The 17,294-nt window shown below is 43.5% G+C and overlaps 1 protein-coding gene across 1 annotated transcript in view; it reads right to left on the bottom strand.

The window, feature by feature from the left end:
* Positions 1 to 17,294, bottom strand: part of LOC115459528 (endoplasmic reticulum-Golgi intermediate compartment protein 2-like) — a 405,254-nt gene that overhangs the window by 234,987 nt on the left and 152,973 nt on the right. The window contains exon 5 of the mRNA XM_030189342.1: positions 15,051 to 15,097. Coding sequence (XP_030045202.1) covers positions 15,051 to 15,097 — 47 coding nt within the window. The remainder of the gene's footprint in view (positions 1 to 15,050; positions 15,098 to 17,294) is intronic.

The raw sequence follows: 17,294 nt of genomic DNA, 5'->3' as shown, positions 1-17,294 counted from the left end.
ACAATAATACTCTCTTTGCCTTTTAAGAAAATATCCAACTGTTTGGGTTCAAAAAATTGATATTAGTGTGGAGTAGAATCCTACACACACAAGGAAATTTCAAAAGAAAGTTTGCTCCCAGGGCAATTACCCTAGGCAAGTCTGGGAAAACCTTTACTTTTGAACCCAGAAATAAAGAATTTAAGTGTCTTAAAGGAAAGTCTGAGCACTGCATCTCTATCTAGTTCTAAAGCGAAAGTCACCAGCAAAGTAGTCCTTTGCATGACCACCTCCAAAGAAGATTCCAGGAAAGCCGTCAAATTCATTGCACTTTGAGAATTTAATTTTTCTGGATCTTGCCCAGCTATCTGAATATAATATGCCCTCGTAATTGGTGGCAATGAATTCTCGGCCATTCCCAAAATATCAACTAGATATTTCTTAACCATTTGCACAGGGGAAAGAATTGGTAATTTTGGAAAGTTTATAAAACGCAGGTTAAGTCTCTTACATTGATTTTCCAGATACTCCATGCGTCTAGAAGCAAAGTTCCTTTCTTTAACCAATGTTTGTTCCAAAAGATTCATTTTTACAACTGTTTCAGAGAGGTTTTTTTACTTCATCCGTATGAACCTCATTAATTTGCAATTGCTTAAGTGCAGACTCAGCCAAAACTTTGATAGTTTCAGTATTCTTTGAAATAGTAGATTGCAAGGTTAAGAGAGTTGTGGAATTCAGGTCCCAAAGTGACTCTAAGGTCACTACAGCAGGTTTTTTTAAACTTCCCTTCATCAAAAACCAGGGGAGACGCTTGAACTACTTGTTCCAGAGTACTCACGATTGTAGAATCCACAACAGGAGCTGTTTTCTTCTCTGGGACAATCCTTCGTTCAGCGGTTGTTCCTTCTGCTGCCAGCAAGTTCCCTCCCTGCTCGCTCCCCTCACCACCTTGGGTTGAAGCTGCAGGACTCGCCTGGAGGCTCTCTCTTCCTGGTTGAGGGGGCGCTGCACGAAAAACAGGGCTAAAGGAAGCCCCGTCGCCACTGTCGGTCAGTGCCGAGACGCTGACACCAGCTGCAGGAGTAGAAGTCAACTTGGCTCCGGACGCTATTCCAAAGTGTTCGAGCGTCCACTGTGAGAGCAGAGGTTTACCGCCAGGGTCAGAGGGAGTATCCCTGACTTTCCCTCGTCGCTTCCCCATCTCAGCGACGGGTAATGTAGCTCTTTCCAGGTCTGCTAGTCCACAAACTCGGAGCGCGTCCATTGGCGCGAGTCAAACCGTCGCCATCTTGGATCCCCTCTCGTCCGTGTTCTCTCATCTTTCTCCTCCATCACCTCCTTCATCATTATTAAACACATACATTCACACTCCCTACCATCTTTTATATGCCAGCATTTATGTCCAGGAGACCCCTGTCCACAAGGAAGGCCCGCGCTGCTTCCGCTGATTTGAAGTTATGCCAAGTTCCTTGAGTTAAGATTCTCAATATTGCCGGGAAAGAGAGCATAAACGTAACCTTTTTCTGCCCCAACTCCGAGCACACTGAGTGGAATTGCCAGCACTGCTCTTGCACTGCCTGTGAGAAATCCTGAAAAATCAATATTTTCTGGCCCTCGCATTGCAATGTTTCTCGTTTCAATCGAAATCCCTGCAAAATCTCAATCTTATGTTTATAATTGAGGATTTTGGCTACCACCACCCTAGGGCGGCCTCGATTGTCATTCTTCCACCCCACGCGGTGCGCTCTTTCCACCACTATCGGGCCTGTCGAATCTGTTAGTGCCATCTCCTTAGCCAGCCACTCCTCTAGCCAGTGCGCCAAATTCTGGTCCGGTATTCTCTCTACTAGCCCCACAATTCTTATGTTGTTCCGCCCGCCGCGAGCGGTTTTCAAGGCCTTCCACCTTTGCCATTAGATCTGCGACTTGCAAGTTAAGGCGGGTTATATCTGGGGCCTGTCCCCGTGACTCATCCTCCAATGCTGAAACTCTCGCTTCTAGGTCTCCTGTGCAGATTCCTAAGCCGTCCACTCCCACCTGAAGTGTGTCCAATTGTGCGGTAAGTGTATCCCAGTGTGACCCCATCGTTTTTACCACCGCCGCAGTGAGCTGTTCGAGTTGCGAGTCCGTAAACAGCTGTGCCGTTTCAGGAGCAGGCTCCGCCATTTTGGGGTCTCCGCTCGTCAGCTTAGACGCCTCTCTTTGCGTCGTCTTTTGGGCCATCGCTTGGGGCGTTCTCTCTAGGAACTTGTCCATACACTCCTCGATGGCTAGTCTTCTTTTTGTAAGTAGGCGATTGGATTTTCTGCTGTTGTGGTGCCTCAGGGGTCGAGTCGTCCCGGAGCTACGGCTCTATGCTGCCTGACTGCTCACTGCATCACATGATCTCAGTTTGATTAATTTTATAACTCGAAATTATAGAGAAGGATTGAATTAGAGAAAATAGTGGAGGGAGAGAGGTCTCTGGATTAGATATATATAACAATATATCATCTGCATATGCAGATATTTTAAATTGTGTATTCTTGTATAGTATTCCTGTAATGTTAACCTGTGCATTAATAGCTTGGATGAGTGGCTCTAATGCTAAATTAAATAAGTATGGTGATAAAGGGCACCCTTGTCTTGTACCTCTTTTTAAGTTTATTGTTTCTGATAGATGATTATTAGCAATAATTTTGGCTGTAGGCTTTGAATATAATGTCTTAATTTTAGATATAAAGTCTGATGATGCTCCGAACCATTCAAGAACTGTAAATAAATAATGCCATTCTACCCTAGCGAAGGCTTTCTCTGCATCTAGTGACATAGCTATAATAGGGCAGTCCTGAGATTTGGCAATATGTGATAGCTGAAAGAATAGTCTTGAATTATCTGATATTAGTCTATTTGGCATAAAACCTATTTGATTGGGAGAAATCACTTTACTAATTACATATTTTAGCCTATTAGCGATAATTTTTGCATAGATTTTATAGTCTGTGTTAAGGAGAGAGATGAATCTATAATTTTGTACCAGATGAGGATCTTTAATAGGCCTAGGAATTACTGTGATGATAGCTTCTGAGAATCTACTGGTTGATACAGTTATGGGATCTAGTGCGTTGTACATTTGTACGAGGGTGTTAGAGATAGAATTTTAAAATACTTTATAAAATTCAGTAGGAATACCGTCAGGTCCAGGTGCTTTTTGGGAGGGAAGATCATTTAGAGCTTGTAAAAGTTCTTCTACATTAAATGGTTTCGAGAAAGTCTTATTGTCTGAGGGAGTCCATTGTGGGCAATCAAGCTGAGACAGAAAGGTGTTTATTCTGTCAGTGTCTCCATCTGTTTCTGATAAGTATAGTTTGCTATAGAATTGATGAAACAGCTTTAAGTTTAATTTCTTTTATTGGTGTTCAGGACAGAAATACATAAGAGCTCACAACATGGCAACGGACAGCAATAAGAAGCAAAACCAGAGCTCAGCCTAATAAGAAGCAACAGCTTTAATATTTTAGAGTTAGAGGTTACATTTTTATTCTTATTTCTGATAGCTGGGATTTGTATTTTAGATTTCTTACTTTTGAGATAGTTGGCTAATATTTTGCCACTCTTGTCGTCTCCATCATAGTATTGGGATTTAGTTTGGAATATCTTCTGTTTTGCCATGTCAGTAGCAATTTTATTGTATTCATATTTGAGTTGGTAAAGCTTATTTAAAATTTGTTTATCTTGTGAGATAATGAATTTATTTTCACATTCTTTAATTTGCTTTCCTACGTTTCTAAGTGCTTTAGTTTGCTCTTTCTTTTTAAAAGCTTCTATAGAGTTGATTTCCCCTCGTAGTGGAGCTTTAAAAGCCTCCCATATAGTTAGCAGTGATATTGTTTCTGTTGAATTGTTTTGAAGAAATTCAGATATAAAATTTGAGATTCGGGATTTAGTTTTTTCTTCTTTCAGGAGATTGGCGTTTAAGCGCCATATGGGCGATTTAGCACATGGTTGTTGTATGGAGGAAATATTTAAAGAAATAGGAGCATGATCAGACAGAACAATCGGGTGTATTATGACCTCCGTGAATGATGTGAGCAGATTGTCAGAGATTAAGAAATAGTCAATTCTAGAAAAACTGTTGTGAGGCGGGGAGAAGTGTGTATAGTCTCTTGTGTCCGGGAAATTTGCTCTCCATGGGTCTATTAGATTACATTGTGTAATTAATGAGTGTAATGTGATAGCGGCATTGGTTGTAGGCTTAACAATACTAGAACTTCTATCTAACCATTTATCAAAAGGGAGGTTAAAGTCTCTGGCAATAAGAAGTGGAAGTGGATCAAATAAAGAGATTGTATGGGATAAATTATAAAAACAATCTGGAGTGTCTGCATTTGGTGCATATACCAAAAGTAGCTGCTGTGTGGAAAATTATGTTTTTACAATTAGCCAGCGCCCCTCTTCATCTGCTAATTGATCAAGTATGTTGACTTGAAGATCTTTATGAAAAAGCATTGAAACTCCATTTCTCCTTCCTATTGAGGGGGCGTCTATAGATTGTGATATCCATTTGTATGATGATATCAGCTTATTTAGACTGGGAGTGTGTGCTTCTTGCAGGAAAATTATAGATGGTCTGAATTTTCTTAAACGTGAAAATATTTTCTTGCGTTTAACAGGGTGTTTTAAGCTGTTTACATTCCAGGTGTCAGGTCTCTTGGGGAAATGTGAGCCCTTGGGCCGCTGTCACAGAGGTGGCAGCAGCAGGCAAAACCACCCAACAGGAGACAGGCAACCCTAAGAAGGACTGAAGTAGACAGGACTGGAGTGGCTGGGCTGGAGCTGAAGAGGAAAGCAACAAAGAATCCAGGAACAACGTCCTACAGCAGGGTTCAGGCTTGAGAAGCAGGATACAGGATACTCAATACAGGCTTCTCACACAGGATTCAAGAAACTGGCACAGCTTGACTGGATCCGGGTTCACCCAAACACTAGGCAGGCAGGGTGTCCATGGAAGCTTAGCTTGGCAGGAAAGAGGACACAGGAGCTACATACAAGCTAAGCTCAAGGGAAGGGAAATGACAGATACGCTTGCCAGAGGAAGGGTTAGACTGGAGCTACAGTAGCTAACAGATAGAAAGGAGAGAAATGGCTGCAGCATCAGCCGCTAACCAACCTCAGACAGGGAGCAGAGCCACTGCACAGGGATAACAGAAAGGCTAGAAGCCCACAGAGAATATACACAGAAAGGCTAAAAGCCTACAGGTCAGAGAGATACTACTACTAAACATTTCTAGAGCACTACTAGGGTTACGCAGCACTGTACAAAATAAACAAAGAAGGACGGTCCCTGCTCAAAGGAGCTTACAATCTAAAGAACGAAATGTCAAGTTGGGCAGTCTAGATTTTCTGGGCAGAGGTGTAGAGGTTAGGTGCCGAAGGCGACATTGAAGAGGTGGGCTTTAAGCAGAGATTTGAAGATGGGCAGGGAGGGGGCCTGGCGTATGGGCTCGGGGAGTTTGTTCCACGCGTGGGGTGAGGCGAGGCAAAAAGGGCGGAGTCTGGAGTTGGCGGTGGTGGAGAAGGGTACTGAAAGGAGGGATTTGTCTTAAGAGCGGAGGTTACGGATAGGAACGTTAGGGGAGATGAGGGTTCAGAGGTAAGGAGGGGGTGCAGATCGAGTACATTTGTAGGTTAGTAGCAGAAGCTTGAATTGAATGCGGTACCTGATCGGAAGCCAATGAAGTGACTTGAGGAGAGGGGTGGTATGAGTGTATCGGTTCAGGTGGAAGACAAGACGTGCAGCAGAGTTCTGAACGGACTGAAGGGGGGATAGGTGGCTAAGTGGGAGACCAGTGAGAAGTGGGAGACCAGTGAGGAGTAGGTTGCAGTAGTCAAGGCGGGAGGTAACGAGGGAGTGGATGAGAGTTTGGGTGGTGTGCTTAGAGAGGAAAGGGCAGATTTTGTTAATGTTATAGAGGAAGAAGCGACAGGTCTTGGCTATCTGCTGGATGTGCGCAGAGAAGGAGAGGGAGGAGTCGAAGATGACACCGAGGTTGCGGACAGATGAGACGGGGACAATGAGGGTGTTATCAACCGAAATAGAGAGTGGAGGTAGAGGAGAAGTGGGTTTGGGTGGGAAGACAAAAAGTTCGGTCTTGGCCATGTTCAGTTTCAGGTGGCAGTTGGACATCCAGGCAGCAATGTCGGATAAGCAGGCCGCATGGGTTTCCGCAGTGATGTCAGGTGTGGAGAGATAAAGCTGGGTGTCGTCAGCATAAAGATGATACTGGAAGCCATGAGATGAGATCAGGGAGCCCAGGGAAGAGGTGTAGATAGAGGGATCCAAGGACAGAACCCTGAGGGACTCCAACAGAGAGCAGGATAGGGGTGGAGGAAGAACCATGAGAGTGTACTCTGAAAGTACGATGAGAGAGATAAGAGGAGAACCAGGAGAGGACAGAACCCTGGAACCCAAAAGAGGACAGTGTGTCCAGAAGTAAGTTGTGATTGACAGTGTCAAAAGCGGTGGATAGGTCGAGGAGAATGAGGATGGAGTAATGACCTTTGCATTTGGCGAGGAACAGGTCATAACAGACTTTGGATAATGCCGTTTCTGTCGAGTGAAGTGGGCGAAAGCCAGATTGAAGCGGATCGAGGATGATACACCCAGAAAGGCTGGAAGCCCACAGAAGGGCTGGAAACCCCCAGGCCGCAGTAATACACCCAGAAAGGCTAGAAGCCCACAGAAGGGCTGGAAACCCCCAGGCCGCAGTAATACACCCAGAAGGCCTAGAAGCCCACAGATAAAAGTGATTTACACAGATAGACTGGAGGCCCTCAGAGCAATGGGCACAGAAGAGCTGGAAGCCCACAGAACAATAAACACAGAAGGGCTGAAAGCCCACAGAGTAATAATACCCTGAGCAGGAAAGCAAGAAGCCCACAGGTAAGTAGTAGACTAGGCAGAAAGCCTACGATCAATAATACCCTGAGCCAGAAGGCAAGGCCCACAGGTGAAAGTAACTAGCAAAGCAGAAGGGCAGGAAGCCCACAAGAAAAGACAAGGAAAGCCGTGCAAACAGCACACTAACCTCGGGACCTAAGGCACTGCGGAGGCATTGGCAATACAAAGGCACTGAAGACTAGAACACCAGTTCCTTAAGAAGGCCCTGACAGATGAGGTCACCCCTTCAGGCCACAGGCAGGGAGCATACAGAAGCCCAGAGAGACCTAACCCACACAGGTGTAGTCTAGTGAGGTAATTAGTGTCAGGCTGGAAGCAGCCAGCCCACCCAGCCTGAGACAGAGCTACCTCAGGAACAGCCCACTGAAGTACAGAGAGGCCCAATACACACAAGTGTAGAGTAGTGAAGCAATTAGAGCAGCCAGCCCACAGAGACAGAGCTAACTCAGGAACAGTATACTGAAGCACAGAGATGTTAAACCCACACAGGTGCAGTATACTGAGGCAATCAGCGCCATGCTGGAAGTGGCCAGCACCCAGAGACAGAAACAGAGCCAACTCAGAAGTAGACAGAAACCAGCACAGACACTGATTCCCAGAAATAGGGTAAGTCTGAGGGTGGTCACGACCACAGACGTGACACCAGGATACAGTTTTTAGGGCTGGACTAGAAAGGTTGTCAGCCATTTTGAGTCAAGCACATGTTATTAAGATGATCTGCATATAATGTACCTCTGTTCAGATAATAGTGAAGAATGTAGAAGGAAAACACTTCTCTATGCATAATCAATTGAATTAAAGACTTATAGAACTACTAAAGTGTAGTTCAGTCAAATCAGAAAGGTAAGTAAGTGGGATTAATGTCTCTGACTAAGAAAGACAGGAAAGGGGGAGGCAAAGGGTATAATTCCCACCAACATGAAATAATTTTTCATTTTAAACTGTTACAACAATGCATTTATAAGCAAACTTTGATCTAAAGAAAATATCTGTATGCAATATTGGGGAATAAAGATCTGTGAAATCCTTAAGATGTATGATCTGATATTTAACACTTTAATCAGATATTCAAATCATGAACTTGCATTGTTGAAATTCAAGTATAGAAAAAAAAGGTAACAGCATTATATGCAACATTAGAAAATAGACATTTACAAAATCTGTTGAAATGTGCGATCTGATGTTTGGCACTTTAATCAGATATTCAAATCTTGAACTTGTACTATAAAATTCAAGTATAGAGAAAAAGGAGACGGCACTATATGCAACATTAGGAAGTAAACTTCTGCATAAACCTTAAAGATGGGTGTTCTGATATTTAACATTTTGGTCAAATGTTCAAGTCATAAACATATACTTTAGAATTCAAGTATTGAAAAGGAAAGAAAACATTTTACATCTTTTATAACGATGCTACAGATATCATAAATCATTAACACATAATGAAGGAAAAACTTATCAGTTTAGTTAATCTCATACAGACATTCCTTGCGTCTGCAGTTGATCCAAGTGCATCTGTAACAGGTCTGGTGAATCGAAGGACTTAATACTGTTATGAAGCGTTACAGTCATTCGAGCAAGATATTGTAGGCCAAAACGTGCACCAAGCGATTTTAACTTTGGCCTCATATCTAGGAAAGCTTTCCTCTTCCTTGCTGTTGTCTTGGCTAGGTCCGGCACTATGAGAATTGATTTGCCCTCAATTCGAATAGCGGGATAAGATGGCCCCATCTCTCCTACTATCACCCCCCCCCCCCCCATCTGTCATATCCTCAACCTTTCTCTCTCCACAGCAACTGTCCCTGATATCTTCAAGCATGCTGTAGTCACACCACTCCTCAAAAAACCATCACTAGACCCTACCTGTCATTCCAACTACCGCCCCATCTCCCTCCTACCCTTCCTCTCCAAGATACCTGTTCACAGCTGCTGCCTTGCCATCCTCGATCCGCTTCAATCCAGTTTTCGCCCTCTACACTCGACAGAAACGGCACTCACTAAAGTCTGTAATGACCTGTTCCTTGCTAAATCCAAAGGTCACTACTCCATCCTCATCCTCCTTGACCTGTCCGCCGCTTTTGACACTGTCAATCAATTTTTTTTTCCAAATTTTTTATTAATCTCAAACACATTGAGACACTGAAATACACATTAAATTTACATAAATCAGTAATAGATAAAAAAGGAAAATAGACAAATATCACCTTCGTCCACCAAAAAAGAAATAGGATTCCAAGATTTTTAGAAAACCAAACGAAAAGAAAAAGAAAACTTACATCTGCCACCTCTTAGGTCAACCTCCAGCCTGCTATTCAGGAAGGACATACAACACTCACTTCCATTCTTGCATCAAGAAAATCAATAAGCTGTTTAGACTCCATGAATTGATATTGTTTACCCTCTAGCACTATATTACAAATACAAGGAAAACGCAATACAAAACTTGCTCCCGTGGCCTCGACTCTGGGGCGCAGGGCTAAAAAGGCCCTGCGCCTCACCTGTGTCTGCCTAGAGAGATCAGGAAAGACTGACTTTTGAACCCATAAACAGTTTATCAAAGTGTCTTAGTGAAAGTCTTAAAACAACATTCTGGTCTGGCTCCAAGACAAAGGTGACCAGCATAGTTGTCCTATGGGTAATAAGTTCCAGTGAGTTTTCCAGGAAAAAAGTAAGGTTCATAACTTCTCCCACTACTGGTAAGGGGGGCTCTCCATTCCTCCCCTTAAGGCTCCAGATGTACTGAGCATGTGTAATAGGAGGTAATGATTCCTTATCCATCCCCAGAATCTCACTCATATTTTTTCACCATATCCAAAGGAGAAATTAGTGGAGACTTGGGGAAATTGAGAAACCTTAGATTAAGTCTTCTAACCTGGTTTTCCAGGTGCTTGTGAAGGAAATTATTATCTTTAACTAAGGCTGCTTCCAAAGTCCCCATTTCTTGAGTCCATATTTCCTATCTTAGAGGACTGTTGTGCAGTCTCCTGTGCTTGAATCAGAACAGCTTGGGAAATAACTTTAATATCATTAGCATTTTCATGAATCATAGCCTGCATGGAAGAATGAGTGCTGTAGACCATGTCCCAAAGTGACTCTAATTTCACAACAGCAGGTTTAGTTATACCACTTGCTAATGGAGGTGACTGAGATAAGATCTCCCGGCGGGATAACTTGGAAACAATATCTTGGGGTAATACCTTTAAGGCCTGCGAGGCCATTGAAAATTATTCCTGAGTCCCGTTCAGATTCGCAGAAGACCTCCCCTCAAGCAGCGCTGGTTGCACTACTCTGGTGTCCGTTGCTGATTGGGCTGCTGCGAAAATCTCACTCCCCGGCTGGCGTGGTGCTGTGCATTCCACAGGGCTCAGAGAAGCCCCGTCTCCGCTCTCTATCGACGTCAACGCATCGAGAGTTGCAGAAGGAGATGAAGAACTTAGAGGTCCCGGTTGTTTCGTCGGAAACTGTAAAGTTGTTTGCTTCATCGCTGGAAGGGTTCCAGGAGTTGAGGGGAAATCCTTCACCTTTCCCCTCCGCTTTCCCATCGCATTTGACGGGTCCGAGGACGCGAATGAATAAAAAAAAACTCAGAGCCTCCTCAGGAGCAAAACCGGGTGCGTCTGATCACAGCGCCATCTTGGAAAACTCCGTCAATCATAATTTACTTCTTGCCACACTGTCCTCATTTGGGTTCCAGGGCTCTGTTCTCTCCTGGTTCTCCTCTTATCTCTCCCACCGTACCTTCAGAGTACATTCGCATGGATCTTCCTCCACCCCCATCCCGCTCTCTGTTGGAGTTCCTCAGGGATCTGTCCTTGGACCCCCTTCTTTTTTCAATCTACACATCTTCCCTGGGCTCGTTGATCTCATCTCATGGTATCCAATATCATCTTTATGCTGACGACACCCAGCTTTATCTCTCCACACCAGACATCACTGCGGAAACCCAGGCCAAAGTATCGATCTACTTATACAACATTGCTGCCTGGATGTCCAACCGGCACCTGAAGCTGAACATGGCCAAAACCGAGCTTATTGTCTTTCCACCCAAACCCACTTCTGTTTACGCTTTCCAAAAATACTAGTATATTTAAAACGAATTGAAGAAAATGTTTCTTCACTCAACATGTAAATAAACTCTGGAATTCGTTGCCAGAGAATGTGGTAAAGGCAGTTAGCTTAGCAGAGTTTTACAAAGGTTTGGACGGCTTCCTAAAGAAAAAGTCCATAGACCATTGTTAAATGGACTTGGGGAAAATCCACTAATTTCTGGGATAAGCAGTTTAGAATGTTTTCTACTTTGGGGGGATCTTGCCAGGTATTTGTGACCTGGATTAGCCACTGTTGGAAACAGGATGCTGGGCATGATGGACCTTTGGTCTTTCCCAGTATGGCAATACTTATGTACTTATCTACTATAATAAAACTCACCCTCAACGTTCCGAGGACACTGACGTCAGTGAAGCCAAGCCCTGACTTCCTTCAAAAAGGTTCAAAGGTTCGTGGTGGTGAAGCCACCAAAATCGCTCCGGGCCCTGCCCTCGAGGGCGAAGCAATAGCAGGACAACGAAGGGGTTGGCAGGGAGGGAGGCAGGGAGGCGGGGGGGGGGGGGGGGGGAAATCGCTCCGGGCCCCGCCCTCGCGTCAACGTCATGACGTTGGGGGCGGAGCAATGGCAGAACAACGAACGGGTTGGCAAGAGAGGGGGGGGTGTTGGCGACAAAAACCTTGCTAGCGCCCGCTTCATTTGCTCTGAAACGGGCCTCTTTTACTAGTGTAGATATAATACATGTCTTATTCAGAAAAATTGTCTACATATATCCTTTGTGAGAATATATATCTTATTAATCACCATTATTTACTGTGTCAAAAACCAATACCATAATTCACCCAAAACATCATTATCATTTTTACTTGTATTATTTCTATGTTACTTATTGTTTTTATATGTTGTTTTGTAAACAGACTCCTGATGCAGGCATTATAGACCGAAACACAGCTGTGTTGAGTCTTCTTCATCAATCAATAAATAGTGATTTTTATCTGGAGCGTCGTTCATTTTTTAAGTCATCTTCGCTGTTTGTTTGGCATTCTGTATTCCTGCGGAGAATTGTTTCTTCTGTTTTTGCATCGACTAGTATCTCTCCCACATCTTCCTCAGTGAAGACCGAAGCAGAGAATGCATTTAATCTCTCTGCTATTGCTTTGGACTTCCCCAAGTGCCCCCTTTACTCCTCAGTCATCTAGTGATCCAACTGATTCTTTTACCAGCTTCTTGCTTCTAATATACCTAAAAAAGGTTTTACTATGTGTTTTTTGTCTTCAATGCAATCTTCCTTTCAAAGTCTTTCTTTGCCTTCCTTATTAGCGATTTGCATTTGACTTGCTATTCCTTATGTTTCCTATTATTTTCAGTTGGATCCTTCTTCCATTTTATGAAGGATTTTCTTTTAGCTCTAATAGCGTCCTTCACCTCACTTTTTAGCCATGCTGGTTGTCATTTGGCTTTCCTTGCTCCTTTTTTAATATATGGAATATATCTGGTCTGAGCTTCCAGAATAGTATTTTTGAATAGCACCCACAACTGATATCCTGATGTAAATTTTTGACCTTTGCAGCTGCTTCTTCAAGTTTTGTTTTGTTTTGGATTTTTTACCCTTTGACTCATTTTATCATAGTCTCCTTTATGAAAGTTAAATGCCAACATATTGGATTTCCTATGTGTGCTTACTCCAAAGATTATATCAAATCTGATCATGTTATGATCACTGTTATCAAGTGGCCCCAACATCAGATCATGCGATCCACTAAAGACTAGGTCTAGAACTGTTCCCCCTCTTGTTCCTGAACCAGCTGCTCCATAAAGTAGTCGATTTCATCAAGGAATATTACCTCCCTAACACGCCTTGATGTTTCATTTACCCAGTCAATATCGGGGTAATTGATATCACCCATTATTATTGTTTTAACCAGTTTGTTAGCCTCCCTAATTTCCGATTACATTTCTGCATGTCTGTTCATCCTAACCAGGTGGATGATAGCACATTCCTATCGTTCTCCTTTTCCCCTTTACACGTGGAATTTCTATCCATTGGGATTCCAAGATGCGCTTTGTGTCCTACAGAGTTTTTAGTCTAGTTAATTCAAGACCCTCCCCTTAATATATAATGCTACCCCTCCACCAATTCAATCCACTCTATCACTACAATATAATTTGTACCCCGGTATGACAGTGTCCCTATGGTTATCTTCCTTCCACCAGGTCTCAGAGATGCCTATCTATCTTTGTATTTAGTACAATATATTCTAATTCTCCCATCTTTTTTCTTAGGCTTCTGGTATTTGCATACAGACATTTCAAACAATGTTTGTTGTTCCTATTTACAACTTGCTTAGCAGTTGACAGTGATAATCTGCAATCTTTAAAATATGCCTGCTATGTACTTAAAGATACTTGGTCTTCTATGGTCTCTATTGCAGCCTCGCAATTGGGATGCCCTATCTTCCCTGTGTTGGTGATATCCTTCAAAGATACCTTGTTTCAAACCATGCGCTTTTGAGTAACTGTCAGCCTTCCCCCTATTTCTAGTTTAAAAGCTGCTCTATCATCTTTTAAAATGTTGATGCCAGCAGCCTGGCCCCTCCCTGGTTAAGGTGGAGCCCATCTTTCCGGAACAGGCTCCCCCTTCCCAAGAACGTTGCCCAGTTCCTAACAAATCTAAAACCCTCCTCCCTGCACCATCACCTCATTCATGTACCGAGACTCTAGAACTCTGCCTGTATCTTAGGTCCTGCGCGTGGAACGGGAAGCAATTCTGAAAATGCTACCCTGGAGGTTCTGGATTTCACATTCCAGAACTTCCCTCCCATATTTTCCTTTGTCATTGGTAGCCACAACAGCAGGCTCCTCCCCAGAACTAGGAGTAATACAAAAAAAAAGCCCATCTTGTATCCTTCACTCAGTCTTTGTGCCTTTTCAGCGCAGATCAGTGATATAGCTATGGGGGGCCTGGGCCCCACCAAATTGGATTTGGGGCCTCTGGTTTGGCTGGCAGGGGTTCCCAGATCAGCAGTAGCTCTTTTAGAAATTGACTTACTAAGGTTTTACCCTTCCCGTTATTTTGTGTCTGTGGGCAACAAAAGTTTAGTAAATCAGTTCCTTAAGGTGCCTCTACTAATCTCTGCAGAAGTCAATAGTCCCCCTTCCCAAAGCATGTTGTCAGCTGTGTGAACACAGCACCCTCTAGATAGGTGACGCAAAGAGGCAACTGCCTCTTTCTGTCACCTGTCACCATAGGCTGGGTCCCCATCAGCTTCTCTCCCATAGCCTTCACCCAGTGTGTCTGTCTCCCTCTCTCGTGGCCCCCCCTTCCCAGCATCCCTCATGGCCCCTCCTCCCCAACCTTCCCCCAGTCTCTCTCTTGTGCCTCCCTCCAGCCTCTCTCTTGTGCCCTCATCCAGCCTTTCCCCAGTTTTTCTCTTGTGTCCCCCCTCCAGCCACTACTCATTGCGCTGCCTCAAACTCCTTCTCCTTGCATGGCGATCGGGCTCTACAGACACTTGAGCTGCATGGTGCAGCAAGTTAGGGAAGTCTCTCAGTATCAAGTCCTGCAAGACTTCCTGAACCCCCTGCACCATGTGGCTCATGTACATGTAGAGCCCTATCATCGTGTAGAGAAAGAGAAGGAGTTTGAGGCAGCGCTGAGGAACAAAAAAAAAAACCTCAGGGGAATGAAACTCCGGGCACCAGGATGAAATTTCTTGGTGCCATTGTGACCTGGTGCCCCGGATTTGTCAAGCCCTGTGTTAGGCTACCTACCTAAGTAATGAAATGCAAAACACGCATTTGCATGTGTTTTGCATCTCATTACTATGTAACCCATAACAACTTAAATATCATTAAGTAGGGCCACGTTAGGGCCGTTTAAGTTGACTTGACGCCTTAACACGGTTTGATAACATCTCCCCTTAAGATACTTCTGCTTACCTTTCATCAGGTCAAAGCAAATAGGCAAAAAACTGCTCAATACTGTACAAATGTGTTTATTTGCAAAAAATAAAAGCTGCAGGCTCATAATTCACAGGGAGATAACTACTAACATGAAATAAAATTGTCTCAATATGAAATACTTACATTGACATTTCATAGCAACTGTGATATCTATATTCATTCTTAATTTACTGAAAAACAAAACAAAAAAGCACATAAATACAACAGGTTTGTTTACCCCAACCAATAAAAATGCCTATTTATAAACGTCACTCTTCAGCTTTTAGTGATTCCACAAAGATACCGGTGTGAGCCAACATATTGATTCCAAGTATTTGCGAATGAAGGCTCATGGTGCAGGGATCCCAAGCCCTACTTGTGGCTAAGCAGGCAGAAAGTTCCAAGTCACAAAAAAGAAACAAAAGAAAGCCCACCAAAAACAAAAGCCACTATTTTCGTGAAACCACAGCTCACCAAAGCCAATTTTTTTGTGTTACTAATGGTTTATCAGCACACTTCTCTTGAAAGTGAGACACAACAAAATGGGGGCACTCTGGTAAACAAAAGAAATGATGTAAAAATAAATATTAATTAAAAAAAAAGCAGCGAAGATGATACCTTTATTGGACTAACAATGCATTTTGAAGGTATTTTATAAGAAACCACCTAGTTTTAGGTAGCAAGGGAACACATACAAATGGTGGTATTCTATTCATTTATATTTAAGTGGCAACTTACATGTGTAAATGATCTCTTTATGTTTATGTTAATTAAAAACTTAATACACCACTTAACTTAGGAGAACAAAGCGGCTTACAATCACATACAATAAAATTAGAGATAAAAAGAAATAAAGGAATTCCTTAATGTTGATAGGGAAGACCTGCACAAACAAACACAACAGACATCCAAATTTCTCATTCTCCTTGCAAGGAATCACCATTCTCAGAGACCTTAATGCAATACAAGAGTCCAAATTAAAAGTCTCTTTAAACAGAAGAATCTTCAGTAAAGCTTTAAATTTCTTAAAATTTTCTTCCAAGCAAATACAGTTAGGAAGATGATCCACAAAAAAGGAGCAAGATAGAAAAATGCTCGAATTTTAGTTGAATTTAGCCTAGCCCTCTCTAGCGAGGGGACTACTAATCTATGATCTCATAGAGGCCTTAGAACCTTCGGGCTTCTTTTACAAAGCCGCGCTACTGACTTTCGGTTTGGCAAATGAGAGGAAGCCTATTCAATTCCTATGGGCTTCTTCTCACTTGCCGTGTGAGAATTGCTAGCACAGCTTTGTAAAAGAAGCCCTTAGCTGGGGTTTAAGGAAGGGTCAGAGAAAATGAAGTTGCATACCTGTAGCAGGTATTCTCCGAGGACAGCAGGCTGATTGTTCTCACGATTGGGTGACGTCCAAGGCAGCCCTGACGATCGGAAATCTTTCTAGCAACCAAAGTTTGCTAGAGCCTTCAAGCGCGAACGAGCGTGCACACCGCGCATGCATGGCCATCAGCTTCCTGCCCATCGCGCAAGAGTCCCGTTAGTTCAATAACAAAGTAAAGAAGGAAAAGACAGCTCCAAAGGGGAGGCAGGCGGGTATGTGAGAACAATCAGCCTGCTGTCCTCGGAGAATATCTGCTACAGGTATGTAACTTCATTTTCTCCGAGGACAAGCAGGCTGCTTGTTCTCACAACTGGGGTATCCCTAGCCCACAGGCTCACTCAAAACAACAAAGAAAGGTCAATTGGGCCTCGCAACGGCGAGGACATAACAAGGATTGACCTACGAAGAAACATCTGAGAGTGCAGCCTGGAACAGAACAAAAATGGGCCTAGGGGGGTGGAGTTGGATTCTAAACCCCGAACAGATTCTGCAGCACCGACTGCCCAAACCCACTGTCACGTCGGGTATCCTGCTGAAGGCAGTAGTGAGATGTGAATGTGTGGACTGAAGACCACGTTGCAGCCTTGCAAATCTCTTCTATAGTGGCTGACTTCAAGTGGGCCACTGACACTACCATGGCTCTAACACTATGAGCCCTGACATGATCCTCAAGAGTCAGCCCAGCTTGGGCGTAAGTGAAGGAAATGCAATCTACGAGCCAATTTGAAATGGTGCATTTCCCGACAGCAACTCTCCTTCTGTTGGGGTCGAAAGAAACAAACATTTGGGTGGACTGTCTAAAGGGGCTTGTCCACTCCACATAGAAGGCCAATGCTCTCTTGCAGTCCAATGTATGCAACTGATGTTCAGCAGGGCAGGTATGAGGACAGGGAAAAAATGTTGGCAAGACAACTGACTGGTTCAGATGGAACTCCCGACACCACCTTCGGCAGGAACTTAGGGTGAGTGCGGAGGACTACTCTGTTATGATGAAATTTAGTATAGGGAGC

Source organism: Microcaecilia unicolor, unplaced genomic scaffold (assembly GCF_901765095.1).
Source record: "Microcaecilia unicolor unplaced genomic scaffold, aMicUni1.1, whole genome shotgun sequence".
Lineage (NCBI taxonomy): Eukaryota > Metazoa > Chordata > Amphibia > Gymnophiona > Siphonopidae > Microcaecilia > Microcaecilia unicolor.
This window is presented reverse-complemented; position numbering and strand designations above follow the sequence as displayed.